The sequence below is a fragment of the Coenobita brevimanus genome, chromosome 63, assembly GCF_032717465.1.
Source record: "Coenobita brevimanus isolate Jiangsu-jjx chromosome 63, ASM3271746v2, whole genome shotgun sequence".
NCBI lineage: Eukaryota > Metazoa > Arthropoda > Malacostraca > Decapoda > Coenobitidae > Coenobita > Coenobita brevimanus.
Window position 1 is genome coordinate 6,870,416 of NC_137016.1, and position 14,990 is coordinate 6,885,405.

At 41.9% G+C, this 14,990-nt stretch overlaps 1 protein-coding gene across 1 annotated transcript in view; it reads left to right on the forward strand.

Annotated features, from left to right (window-relative positions):
* Positions 1–14,990, forward strand: part of gb (solute carrier family 7 member genderblind) — a 102,552-nt gene that overhangs the window by 45,210 nt on the left and 42,352 nt on the right. Inside the window, exons 2-3 of the mRNA XM_080275996.1 lie at positions 9,648–9,838; positions 12,734–12,956. Coding sequence (XP_080132122.1) covers positions 9,655–9,838; positions 12,734–12,956 — 407 coding nt within the window. The 5' untranslated portion in view covers positions 9,648–9,654. The remainder of the gene's footprint in view (positions 1–9,647; positions 9,839–12,733; positions 12,957–14,990) is intronic.

Sequence of the window (14,990 nt, forward strand, 5' to 3'; positions counted from 1 at the left end):
ACAGTACCCAGGTACTTGAACTCTTTCACCGATTCCAGTCTTTCTCCATTCACTGTAACATCACACTGGGAGTCACCGTCTGTCTCGATTACCATCACTTTACTCATTACATTTACTGTCAAGGAACGATGCTCACAGACATCAGCAGAACTCTGAACTAGTTTACTAAGGTCTTGTCCTGTAGTTGCAAGCAGTACTGCATCATCAGCATACAACAAATTTGAGATATTCCTTCCATTACCATTCGTTACCAACTCCATCCCTGTCCCCATTACTCGTGTTTTTACTTATCACCCCATCCTTACATACAGTATATTGAACAACCATGGGGATATCACAACAGATATGAAATATTTGTATAATTAAAGTAGACAGATTTTCACTGTGATTCTCATCAGGATTTCATCGAGATGCGCCATAATATAATGTCCATCTTTGTATATATCAAGTGATCCCCATTAGTCTCTACGCACTGGCTGTCGGTCGGGACTGACGCAAAATAGATTGAGAGAGCCCACTGGGTGTCAGTAGGAACGGCAAATGTATTCCCGGCAAGGTTTGAAGTGGCCACCACGTGATCTCGTCACCAAAGGGTAGGGAGAGACTCTCACCACCTCACGCCCGTCAGCACGTCTGCAGTTTCGTGTCCACTTCCATATGAATGGACAGATTTTGATGTAAATTCACACAATTGTTCCATATACCATGATGGTGTTTTGTCTGCAACAACCAGCCATCTACTCCCAAGGTCAAGGTCACAAGGGCTCAAGGTCGGGTGCTGTTATACTCAACAACCATACCTACTGCACATTCTCGTCCACTCTTTGTGTTGTCTGGGGAGATCACTGAATGGCCGTTCATATGTATTGTTATCGTACCCACATTATATACACAGTACACATATGTGGTTATCATCTGCTAGAGGATTTTGTATTGCATGACAATACTTGGAAGTGACTTGTTCTGAATAGTCCTAGGATCCATCAAAGTAATTTTAAGCCCTTACTCTGTCTCTCCAGAACATGAATAGTATTATCAATTGCAAGCTTCTTGGATGGCAAATATAAGATCTGTTTTCATTCTATGCCATTTATCACATCACTTGAACCATTTGGGCTTGCCTGTTAGCTACGAAAATTCTTGAAATTATAGTACATGAGAGGGTTTTGTTGGAAATTCACATACCAGGTTTTGTACCTATTTTGAATCCTTGTATTATTTTCGTCATTGTGATTTTGCATTGAAATTTATTGATGTTTATAAGGTTTCCGTACATGGAAGGGAATAAAGATGAAACCAAAACCAATCATTATTAAAATCTTTATCAATACCGGTAGTATATATTGGAGTACTGCTTTTATTATTATTATTATTATTATTATTATCATTATTATTATTATCATTGTGAACAAGCATTACTGTACTCATCATTGCCCAACAATTTTTTAACGCAGATGAAGGAACCAAAGGCCAGAAGGCCACAAGATTGTTCTCTCCAAGAAAAACAAAAACAAGATAACAGAGAGCTTTATTCAATCTATCTATCTATTGCCACAAGCCTCAATCCCGTTTGGGGTGGCCACAAACAAATCGCCTCCAAGTCGCCCTGTCCCCCGCCATTTCACTGCCCTGCTCCCAGCTCACACCCCCCTCTCTCATATACCTTTCCACCCCATCCCTCCATCTCATCCCCGGCCTCCCCCTCCCTATTCCCCCCTCCACCTCACTCTCATACACTTTCTTCGTCAGTCTTTCACCCTCCATCCTCTCCACATGGCCAAACCACCTCAGTGTGTTCCTCATAACGCTTCCTATCACATCCACATCCACATCACAACGCTCCTTTATATCTTCATTCGTCAGCCTGTCTCTCCATGTGACTCCACAGGCTCCTCTTAAATAACTCATTTCCACTGCTCTCACTCTTGACTTGTGTCCTTCCAACAACGTCCAAGCTTCACTTCCATACGTTAGAGTTGGTATCACAATACTGTCATGTAGTAACTTTTTCACTTCCATGCTCACTTCCCTATTTCTTATCACTGCTTTCAAAGAACCAGCAACCTTTCTTCCCTGCTGTACCCTTTCAAGCACTTCACCCTCCAAACCTCCATCCTTACTCATCACACTACCCAAGTACTTAAACGTACTCACATTTTCCAATTCCTCACCATCCAACCTTGCTGTACATTCACTGACTTCACCTCTCCCAAAGACCATCACTTTACTCTTCCCTACATTCACCTTTAGATTCCGTTTCTTACACACTCTCCCAAACTCATCCACCAATCCTTGCAGCTCCCCTTCGTCTTCACTCAACAACACAGTATCATCTGCAAACAACAGTACAGGGAGTTTCCAAACACTATCCTCTCTCACCAGGGCCACTCCAACATCCACTACCGTACCTTGTACCTCTTTTATTACCCCATCCATGTACAGAATGAACAACCATGGAGACATGACACATCCCTGTTTCAACCCAACTTTCAAAGAGAAAAATTCGCTTAGTTCACCATCCACACGCACTGCAGCCTTCGCACCATCGTACATACTCTTCACAGCATTCAACAACTTCCCATCTACTCCATATATTCTTAACACTTTCCACAATCCTTGTCTATCCACCCTGTCATATGCTTTCTCCAAATCCATGAAAGCCGCATACAACTTCTTTTCCTTCTCTAGAAACTTTTCCACTAAAGATCTAAGAATGAATATCTGATCTACACAACCTCTTCCCTTCCTATAGCCTCCCTGTTCTTCTCCAACTAATTTCTCTGTTCTTTCTTTAACTCTGTCAATAAGTATCCTACCATACACTTTTCCTATTATACTAAGAAGACAAATGCCCCTATGATACCACACACTTCTTTTTCCCCTTTTCCTTTGTACAAGGGAATAATTATACCTTTATTCAAGACCTGTTCATTTCGAGATACCTGGACACACCGCATTTGAAAGACTGTAGGTCATAGGCAGTGTATTTGTATATACGTACACTATACGTATTTAAATTTTTGTATATGTAATTAGATCTTCACTAAATGCAGTAATAGTAATTATTATTATTATTATTATTATTATTATTTATTTATTTATTTATTATTACCTCCGCTAAGGTTATGTTCGTTTGTTGGTTGGTTGGTTTGTGAGCAAGATTACACAAAAACTACTGGACGGATTTCCATGAAACTTGGTAGAAGAATGGGCCTTGACCCAGAATATATTATATTAAATTTTGGTGCGGATCCGGATACAGGTGCGGATCCAGGAATTTGTGTTCACTTTCTTTAACACTGCGAGATACGGGGTTGGCGAAGGTGTCCGCTTTACTGAGTGCCATTCTAGTTATTATTATTGTTGTTGTTATTATTATTATTATTATTAATATTATTATTTGTGGTAGGTGGGGGCGCTCACCATCCACTCACTCGATGTAGTGCTGCTCTCGGGTGTCTGCCCTTTCCTCTCCATCCTTCTTTCCATCCATTCTCCTCTGTCTTTCTTTCCTTCATTCTTTCCATGTCCTTCTGCCTGCGGGTGACTTTACACTCCCACTTCTGTCTTTCCCTCCTTCATTCTTTCCACTTCCTTCAGCCTGCGGGTGACTCTACACTGAGTGACAAGGCAAATGGTTTCCTGTGCAGCAGGAAACCATTTACTACGCTGGGTGGTAACCATATAACCAAATTTTGGTGTTTGGTGGCTTAGTGGGTAATTATTGCGCTCCAGTTGGATTGAGCCAGTGAAGGTTTATATCCAAGGGGTGGTTGGGGTTGATTGCTCATGTAATGCCACTCAGGGATGAGTGAGGCTGGTCACTCTCATCTTAAATGTCGGGACCAACTGCCTAGCCCCGGGCTACTACGCTCCTCATGGGGCAATGTAGGATTGGATGATGGATGGATTATTATTATTATTATGCCCTCAACTTAGCATGTGTATGCCAAAAATAGTAATTTTTCATGTTCTAAAACAGGTCTGAGAATATTTTCTTTCTTTCTTTTTTTTTCCTTCCCCCCCCCCCTTTTTTTTTTTTTTAATGGGCTGGGGTGGAAAGGTGACTCCTGGGAAATTAAAATACTTACTTCATTATTGGCAGTGCTGTATAGATCTTCAGCTTCTCATTAATTACAAACAGCCATAAAATGCCTATTATTCAGTATGAAAATAAAGTGTAGACTAATTCATTCATTCATTCATCATCTAATCCTGTGTTGCCCCATGAGGTACATTGGAGCCTGGGGCTAGGCAAGTTGATCCTGACACTGAAGATGAGAGTGACCAGTCTCACTCATCCCTGCATGGCATTTTGTGAGCAATAAACCCCAACCACCCCATGGATATAAGCATGCACTGGTTCAATCCGATTGAAGTGCCTTAATTACCCACTAAACCACCAGGTGCCATAAATTGGTTATATGGTTACCACCCAGCTTAGTAAATGGTTTCCTGGTGTATGGGAAACCATTTGGCTTGCCACTCAGTGTAGAGTCACCCATAGACAGAAGGGATGGGAAAGAATGAAGGAAGGAAGAGAAGAAAGGGCAGGCACCCGAGAGCAGCACTACATCGAGTGAGTGGATGGTGAGCACCTCCACCAACCACTTTCTGGTTGGTTATTATGTAAAAATCACATCAGTACACATTTTATTTTTGCTTGTAATCTGGTAGGTTGGGGCACTCAACATCCACTCAGTGTAGTGTCACTCGATTTTTTTTTTTTTTTTTTTTTTTTTTTTTTTTTTTATAATGTGCTCGACTCTGGGCATAGGCTTCACAGCCTGCTCCTGAGGCCCAGTAGTCCTCCTACACACACCATACACCTCTACATGTCACCACTTCGGCGCAAACATCCACCATCCCTATTGAATACATGCTAGGGCTGTCTCATACAGGACTGATGTATTGGTATTAGCAGGGGTATTTTTACGACATGTTGGCGAGTCTTCTGATAGATCGGTAAAATCTGCTTTGTATAAAATTCAGATCCTTAAACTGTTCCCTGCTCCAGTGGGGATTTGAACCTGGGTCCGGTAGGACCGCAGGCCTCCTCTCTGCTGATTGAACTACTGCCGAGTGTCTGCCCTTTCCACTTCTCCATCCTTCTTTTCTTCCATCCTTTTCCGTCTTTCTTTTCTTCATTCTTTCCTCTTCCTTCTGCCTGTGGGTGACTCTACACTGAGTGACAAGCCAAATGGTTTCCTGTACACCAGGAATCCATTTACTATGCTGGGTGGTAACCATATAACCAAATTTTGGCACCTGGTGGTTTAATGGGTAATTAAGGCACTTCAGTCGGATTGAGCCGGTGAAGGTTTATATCCAATGGGTGGTTGGAGTTAATTGCTCACGTAATGCCACTCAGGGATGAGTGAGGATGGCCACTCTCATCTTAAATGTCAGGACCAATTTGCCTAGCCTGGGGCTCCTATACTCCTCATGGGGCAATGTAAGATTGGATGATGGATGGATGGATTGTAATACAATTACTGTAACCGTAATAAGAGTTGGTTGTATAATCATACACTGTGACAATAAAAATCGCATAAGTAACGTTTCTCACTTTCTCGGTAACATGTCTCACGGTCACATTTTAACAGCACAACAGTTATTAGCATTAATCGAATTTGCTGGGTATGGTTATTATCAGTCAGATTATCCCTGCAGTGATCCCATGGAGTTGCAGGAGTTCCCGTAGTAACTCCCGATTTACTGTGTCAATTGCTGTCTTGAGATCCACATAGGCTGCTAGCTGACCTTGTCGAAACTCAAGACGGCATTCCACAGGAACTCAAAGAGCCAGGATATGGTCAGCAGTAGACATCTTGGGTATGAATCCAAATTGCTCAGGCCTTTAAAACATTAGCAAATGGTTCCCGATATGCATCAGGAGAATGTGAGCAAGTACTTTGTTCGGCATACTGAGCATTGTAATACCATTGTAGTTACTACAGTCACACTGGTCATCCTTTCCTTTCCAAATAGAGGTGACCAAAACCTTTGTCTAGTCAGGACAAATAATACTAGTCTGCTAAATGGTTTCTATGACTGCATGTAGCCCCCTGATAATGGCTTTGTTCCCAGTTTCGATCAGTTCTGCTGGGATGTCGCAAACACCAGCTACTCCACTGCTTTTCATTGTGGCCACTGCCTTCTTGATTTCATCTAGAGAAGTCACAGTTTCATCAATTGGTGGAACAGCGGTCAGTGATTGTACACCAGCCAATGAAAACTCTCCACTCGGAGGTACAGCCATATACAGCTGCTCAGAGTACTCAGACCAGCGAACACTATACAGGCAACCCCCCAAATTCATGGGCCCGAAACTCACGGCCCCTGCTTTTACACGGATTTTCCCCCAGTAAAAATAATTTTCCCTAACTTATTTTAGCCATACCCATTAAGTACATACTTGTTATTAATGTTTTTGTACAGTACTTTGGTATATATTTGTGATATGGTGTTTTCTGGTCTCAGATATGGTTTTCAGGTCTGTGCACTCTGCTGTGGTGTTGGTGGCAGTCAGCAACAACAAAATTAGCCTTAATTCTTATAATCATACTCATTGATGCATTATTTCATATTGAAGTAAATTGTATATTGTACTGTACAGTAGTACAGTACAGTATATACTTGTGCTGTTTTAAGCCAGTTTTAGGTTCCTGTGATGGTTTCAGGGGCTTACAGGGGTTATAGACTACCACAGGGGCATTTTCGGTAGGAGCGTCAAAATAATGCAGATATTCCAAATTCACAGGGGTCTTTGTCCCCTAACCTCTGTGAAATGGGGGCGTTGCCTGTACTCACTTGCCTCCGACACGAGCCATTCATCTGCTGTCAAAACAGAGTTAACGCGAGAGGTGGGTCTAGAGTGAAGCTTCTTCAGGGCTTGGTAGGCAGGCTGAAGGTCATTTGCATGAAAATTGCCATCCACCTCAGCAGTTTCCCTGACATACCTCTCCTTGTCCCTTCTCAGTAAAACTCATGCCTGTTGAGACAGAAATCTGTGCTGTTCTCGATCCCCAGTCAGTCTGGCAGCATGACTCTCCTCAGTTGTGGTCAGCGTCCCTCAAGATGAATCCCTTCTTTAATCTCAGGCATTCTCTAATACACTTATCATCTGCTGCCAGAGTAACATGTTTAACCTGTGGGCTGCGACATACCTCATATGGAGGTGTCTCGGAAATCTGCAACATACCTCTCATGAGCAAGATTTTCAACAACTCACCACAAAGTTTCTAGAAGGATCAGCACCACAGAAAATGTATGGGGTAGTAGGATAACAGGTAGCTCTCATTCTTACCCCCTGTCTTGAGCCCAGGTGCTAAGTGGCACCAGCAACAATGACCTCAATATACGCACTTCATAATGCATATCCCCCAATATTATCGCCCCAGGAAAGGCAGTCTTGGGTCAGAATTGTTTAGAATAACATAAAATCTAATGTAAGGTCAATACTCAATAGAAAGGTAATGGAATAGAAGTAGGGTGGTAAATAATGGGTGTAAAAGTAGCACCCTAAGCTCGTATTGGAGTGTGTGGAACGAGCAGGCAACCCACTCCTTATATGCACACTCCTCATCCCTGAGTTTCTCAAGATGGACCCTTTCTTGGAGGCATCTTAAAAATCTCCCAGTTTTGATTTGTAGCCTTAGAGTAGCAACAAGAAGTCTGTGAAAGTAGCAAAGAACTCTGCACTGCGGTTCTGAAGGTTCCTCCAGTGAGTACAATACTAACAAGAATGTGGTCAGTCTTCTTAGTAACCCCTTTGATATTGGAATACCAAGTCCAGCGGTGAATATTTGACCGCTGGAACCAGGATTAGTTTTAGCTATGGGGGGGGGGGGAATGGCTGCACAAGGAAAACTATTTTTACCCGCAGCAATAGCCAGCAGGTCAATGAGTGGCCAGCACTTATCTTCTTCTTCTGCTTCTGGTGGATATGTTAAAAGGAGGTTCTTGGAGACAAATGTGGTACCATATGCGATAATTTGACATGGAGAATCCAAATCTGCCATCAGCTGACATCTGAGGTGGCACCATCTTGCAAGAACTTTAGTAAAAGTGCTTCATTTATGCATATTGAGACATAAAAGTGGTCTCATGTGTGGTTATTTGAATTAGGAAATCAAATTTGCTGTCATCTGACATCCATAGTGGCACCATCTAGCAGAAACTTTAGTAAAAGTTCTTCATTTAAGCCCGTTGAGACATAAAAGTGGTCCCATATAAGTTATTTTTACATGGCTTTGTACTTTTTACAGCAAACTGTTTCAAATGAGAGTCTTGCCACAGGTCCCAGAGCAATTCTACTCTGGTTTGGTGAGCAATGATAACTTAAATATTATCATAAAATAATGAAAAGAGTTTAAAAAATGTTTGCAGCCAAACCAGACTAATTCAAGGCACCCTAGTTTTGTAGACTTTCTTTGATACTAGCCTTAATTAATATAAAACCACTAGGGTAAAGGAAGGTTGATATATAAATGCATTTATAGTGGTTTTCTTATATATTTATTTATTTCCTCTAAGAAGAAAGAAACGAGATAATATTGTAAAGGCAGCAGTGTCAGATGTTTGTTAAGAACCAGCAGATCTTTACCATGGCAGTGTGACATCCTCACTTCAGCTCTTTGTTGTTTTTCATCACTCAGTTTTAGATTTTTTCTGTCCTGATTTCACACTGTCTTTTGCAACCTGTAGAATTCTGCTGATCCTGCATATTTTGACAGATTATGACTCATGGAGGGGGGGAGTGGAGAGGTATATGAGAGACGGGGTGTGAGCTGGGAGCAGGGCAGTGAAATGACAGGGGATGGAGTGACATGGAGGTGATTTGTTTGTGGCCACCCCTTATGGGATTAAGGCATCTGGCAATAGATAGATAGATAGATGTCTCATTTTAAATTATACACCAAGAAGATGGGAGCATTGCTAGGCCATGAGCATTGTGCACTGTTCTTTTGTCACCAATACCATATTGCTGATGTGTGGTGTGATGATGTCACAACCTCCTGCTCCCTTCCCTCCTTCAGTGAATAGTTTTCATTCTGGACAAGTTCTCTTCACTAATTCTTTTATGCTTAGTATAAGCATGTTTGTGATGAAGCTAGTGAATATACTGTATATGTATGGTACTTTAACAGTTTTATTTTGCTTTAAATCGGTTTAGCAGTAGCTGTCATACATTACATCCTCCGAGGTTGTGGTAATCAGTTTCTGTAATATTAGACTTTGATGAGGCTGGTAATCTCTTTTGGAAACTTATGTTGAAGGCTTATTAGAGAAGAGAAGCATGCACTGGGTTTTAAGATGGCAAAAGACTTCCTGACACCATTCCTGGGGTGAATGCTGAGGGTAGCACTGATGCCGCTACAGTAGCAACCCCAGATACATTTTAATAAGCTCTAGGAAAGCAAATCATATGGACTCAGCTTGACTGTATGGTACAGTAATCTTTTTAGTATACAGGCAGCCCAAGGGATGAATTTGTCTGGTTGCAAATAAAGAAAACTAGCAAATGTACACCCTACCAGTAATGCTCTGTATGGCAGTCTTATACTCATATGTTAAAGGATCACTGGTACAGTACCTAATATCACTTAAAGTGTAGTATTGTAATGCATATTTTCTCCTAACAGAATCACCATGCCAAAAAATGAAGCCAAACGCATCCCAACCAGTGAAACAACAGAGCCTCTTACGGCAGAACTGGAGCCAATGACTCCTACACAGGAGGAGGTGGGGGACATATCAGAGAAGACACAGCTCAAGAAGGAGCTTGGGTTACTGGAGGGTGTAGCCATCATCTTGGGCATTATTATTGGCTCAGGTAGGTGAAGTTACATGCTATATGTTTGGTATATTGAACTGTCCTACACTTGTATATTTTGCTGTATAACTTAACACTCAAAAGTAATGGTATGGTTAGAAGTACTGTATTATATTAAAAAAAATCTGGTTGATTTGACAAAATTAGTGATCGTCATCATCATCATCCGGACCTCCTTTCCCACCCAGTTAGTGATATGGCTAAGTTATAAAAAAATTTCCTGGTTGATTTGACAAAAAATGGTAAGTTAAAATTTAATGTAGTGCCAGCATTTTTTTTTTCTTGTTACCGATATTGTAGAGATTGCATATTCACATTACCACAGATCAGTAGCTACTACTACTGTACAGGCTAGCTGCATTTTTGCAAGACCCAGCCTTGAGCCTACATTAAGCCAAACACTTGTTTCCATTTTGGTGGTGCATGGGCTGAGGCTGAATTAAAGCAGTGCTATAGCGAAGCTCAAGCCAGGTTGAGCCACCCTGGGTGTGTGCTTGAGATAAATTAAGGCCAGAGGTATGACATCGTATGTAAACAACGATGGCATCTTCTCTTCTGCTGTAAGTGTCGTTTTCACTGTTGGTGCGGGGAACTGCATCATGGTGGCATGTTGGTCCCCTGATGGGATCCCTCAGACAGCCAGTGATGACATAGAGGTGTCCCAGCACTCTGCCAAGTGCAGTTGGAAGGATTCTAAAGTTGTAGTTGAAGGAGTTGATGGCCAACAACCCCACCACCAGAAACAATGATGCCAACACCTCCTTTGGTAGCCAGCAGATGGCCTCTTCCCTGATGCCTGTCACTCTTCTACCATGCCTTGCCAGCATTTTGCTGCCTCACTTCCTGGTTCAAATATGGTGACTTTTCTCATTTCTACAAGTGATCAGGCCCTTGTATTTAATGACCTTGCCAGAGTGATTGCTGCAACAAGCAGCCCTCTTTTTGGTAAATATGTGAAAGAGGGTAATGTTTGAGTGGTAGGCAAGGTTGCTGCTGCATGTGGTGTCCTGGACTGGGAACATGTTACGAGTTTACCTGAGGACCTGTTAGGTGAAATTGTTTGGGGGCTGTGATGTCACCTGTAGGATTCTTGCTTCTCCATTAGATGAGGAATGTTCATATGGGAAGATGGGCCCAGTCCAGCATTCAATGTAGGAGGTGGATGTTAGGCAGAAACTTCGAGTTTTCCAGGGTGTTAATTCTGAACTGTTAGAGGTCTCTGCTTGACTCAACGCCTGTGTGGTTTTTATTCATCCGGCTCAAAGGAAGATTCCCAGGTACTTAGGTTGAACTTGAGGGGGCAATGCTGTGAGAAGGTGCTTTTGGGCCATGTATACATCACTGTGTGGTGGTACTTTCTTTCCATCATGCAGTGTTACAACTACCTTATTTTGGTCATGACTTAATGTCTTTTAGGGACAAGCTTAGGTTTTCTAATTGCAATGGCCATCATCGTATAATTTTAGATGGAGAGATGAATTAGAGGACGGGAAAGAGTGGGGAGGAAGGTTAGGAAGAGGAGTAACCAGGATATGACCTTTGCCAGAAATGCCTTCACTTCACATTGCCCAACTTCACCCAGTTTCATGTGAGATATGACTATCCCAGGGAAGGACGGCATTCAAGGTGGTACACACTTATATTTTTATTTGTATATTTGTTAGTCCATGAATCTTCCCAGTTGTCTGATAATCCCAGTTAGCTAGATACAGGATATCTGGGATTGTACTGTATATATTGTACTATGTACAGTCGTCCCTCCTATAACATGGCTAATATAGTCTGACACCACACTGCACTATACTTATCCGTGTTATACGTTTCAAATGTTTCCATTATAAAGGGCTAACCTAGACTGGACATTTTCCAAGTTGCCCTTTTCACCCTAAATCCCACCCAAAACCACCAAAAAATGCCCTACTGACATTCACTCTGGTACTCATACACAGGAAGGTATTAAAAATACATAAGAAAGGTTCCTAGACATTAACCCGCCACGTGCCAGCTATTTTTAGCCCTATGGGTCACCCCAGTGCCAGTCATTTTTCAACTTTTTTTTGGAGGGGGGGTGGCTAAAATGATAGATTCTGATGTGGAAACAACGAATTTTGCCATTAAAATGCTCACCGAGGCTCGGAAATGAGTTTTATTGAGTCCTGTATTCTCGTTTACAGGTATAGTCGCTCTCTCATGCTCACCACGTACGTGAGAGAAAGCTGTTTTCTATGTAAAGTATACTCGGGTATTTATGCTGGGAAGGTATAACAATGGTCAGTACACTTTTCTGACTACTTAGTACTTCAGCATCTGTCACAATTTGCGTGTCTTTCTCACTGTGAATGCATTATCTTACACTTACTTGAAGATAAGTACAACCTGACTTCATTACGTACAGTCCTGGCACTTGCAAGAAGGTATTTACAACTTGACTTCACTATATACAAGAAAATATAACAACTTACATAAAAATATTTACAAAATGCCTTCACTATGTACAGCACTGGGTGAGGCACACAGGCAGAGTGAGCATGAGGGGGGGAGCGAGTGAGTGTATAGCCTTGACAGCCTTGGGGATGGTAGAGGAACAGTTACCTTACATACCTGCCAATTTTTACCCGCGAATCTTGAAAAATGCGGTCACAATGAATTTTTTTATTTTAAACCTTTTTAAAACGGCACTGGCACTGGCCGTGGAATTATGTCAAACTGTTTTAAAATGGCACTGGCCGCGGAATTATGTCAAACCGTTTTAAAACGGCACTGGCCGCGGAATTATGTCAGACGTTTTTAAAACGGCACTGGCACGTGGCGGGTTAATACCGTATAAGTGTTTGTTATTATACCATTCCAGTGCATGGTATATATCAGTAATTAACTTTTTTTTTTTTCTTTCAGGAATTTTCGTCTCTCCAAAGGGTGTGTTAGAAGAGACTGGAAGTGTGGGCATGTCCCTGATTGTGTGGGTACTGTGTGGTTTGCTCTCCATGATTGGTGCCCTCTGCTATGCCGAACTAGGAACTTCAATTCCTAAATCTGGAGGAGACTATGCTTATATTAACACAGCATTTGGGTCTCTTCCATCCTTTCTCTTCTTATGGGATGCAAATCTTATATTTGTGTAAGTTTGGTGAATAAGCTTGATGTGGTATACAGTGTACTGTTGCACTGTAAAATTCAAGGGCCATGGGCATTGTGACAGAATCCTACGTGTGCATTCTGTAGTACTGTGAACTGGGGTGAATTCAAACTTGGTGCAAATTCAGGCATTTTTTAAGTAAAAAGCTTTAACACAAAACATGCCCTATACTGTACAGATAACTATCAGAAATCTGTGTTTGTTCTGGCATTTTTGTCTTACTGTCATGGTGTACCTTATGTATTCTTTTGCGGAAATCATCTAGAGCATTCGTTTTGTTTCAGTTTTGAAGGCTCCAACATGCTTGCATACATCGGCCTTGGTCACCTAATGGCTGCTGTCCGTGCTGCTCAATCTCTGGGAGCTTCTGTACTTAGTCCCTTACCCCTGAGGTCACAGTCAGTGACCTCCTCCCAGGTCTTTTTCGGTATCCCTCTCGTGACCCTACCCCTAACATTAACACTTCTTACTTTCTGCACAAAAATATCATCCCTCATCCTCTCCACATGCCCAAACCATGTAAATCTACCTCTCCTCATCACAACACCAATACACTCCAGTTCCATCTGATCCCTCAACCCTTCCATCATAAACCTAACCTCCCCAGACGTCGCACTCAGGGACACACTGCTCATCCACCTAATCGTCGCCATTTCTGTACATTTGAGCTTACGAATATCCGTTACTTTCACTGCTCAGGTCTTTACCATACAGCATTACATTCCCAACACATGCCACATACAAAGATCCCTTAGCATAGGGGGAGAGCCCTCTCAGTGTCAGGAGAGGCAATAGCTCCCTGAACTTCATCCAACCACTTCTTACTCTAGCCACATAACATGTCTCCCAAATAACAAAACTCTTCCACAGACTCAAGAGACTCCCAAGCAAATTCAATCCTTTCACGCCTGACAATCTCCACATGCTCGCCCCGACACACCACACATATGAAATCAGCATTGTCTCGCAGTCTACCTCAAATACCACTATATCTCGTATGCACCCACTTATCGCAAACACTGCACAGGCTGGAATTACTTCCCACGCCCGTGACAAATCGCTCATGACCATTCGCCCTCTTCTTTGAGAATACCGTCACCAACCCCAGATACCATGATTTTTGTTTTATCTGCATTTACTCTTTAGCCCTTGTGCCCCATACCATCTCTCTACTTCCTAAATCTTTCCTCCACCTCCCTTTCATTGTCTCTATTCAACACCAAATCATCAGCATACAACACCTGGAAGGAATTAATCTATGAAATTATTTAGCCTGATTTGTTGAATGAAGATAGAAATAAAGAAAATGGTGTCTGTATTTTGTGTGTTTTTAATTGGGCTTTTAAAGAGATATAAGGTGGAGCAACTGTAATGAGAGAGGGCAGTGTTTGGAAATTTCTTGTACTGTTGTTTGCAAATGATACTGTATTGTTAACTGAAGATGAAGGTGAACTTCAAGGTTTGATGAATCGGTTTGGGAGAGTGTCTAAGAAATGGAATCTAAAGGTGAATATAGGGAAAAGTAAAGTTATGATCTTTGAGAGAAATGAAGTCACTGAATGTACAGTGAGGGTGGATGATGAGGAAATGGAAAAATGTGAGTGCATTTAAGTACTTGGGTAGTGTGATGAGAAAGCATGGAAGTTTGGAGGGTGAAGTGCTTGAAAAGGTACAACAACGAACGAAGGTTGCTGGTTCTTTGAAAGCAGTGATAAGAAGTAAGAAAGTGAGCATGGATGTAAAAATGTTGCTGCATGATCGTATTGTGATACCAACTCTAACATATGGAAGTGAAGCTTGAACCTTGTTGTAAGGCCATAAGTCAAGAATGAGAACAGTGGAAATGAGTTACATGAGAGAAACATGTGGAGTCACATGGAGAGACAGACTGACAAATGGGGAAATAAAGGAGCATTGTGGATTGGATGTGGATGTGATAGAAAGCATTAAGAGAAATACATTGCGGTGATTTGGCCATGTAGAGAGGTTGGGGAGAGAGAGAGAGAGAGAGATCAA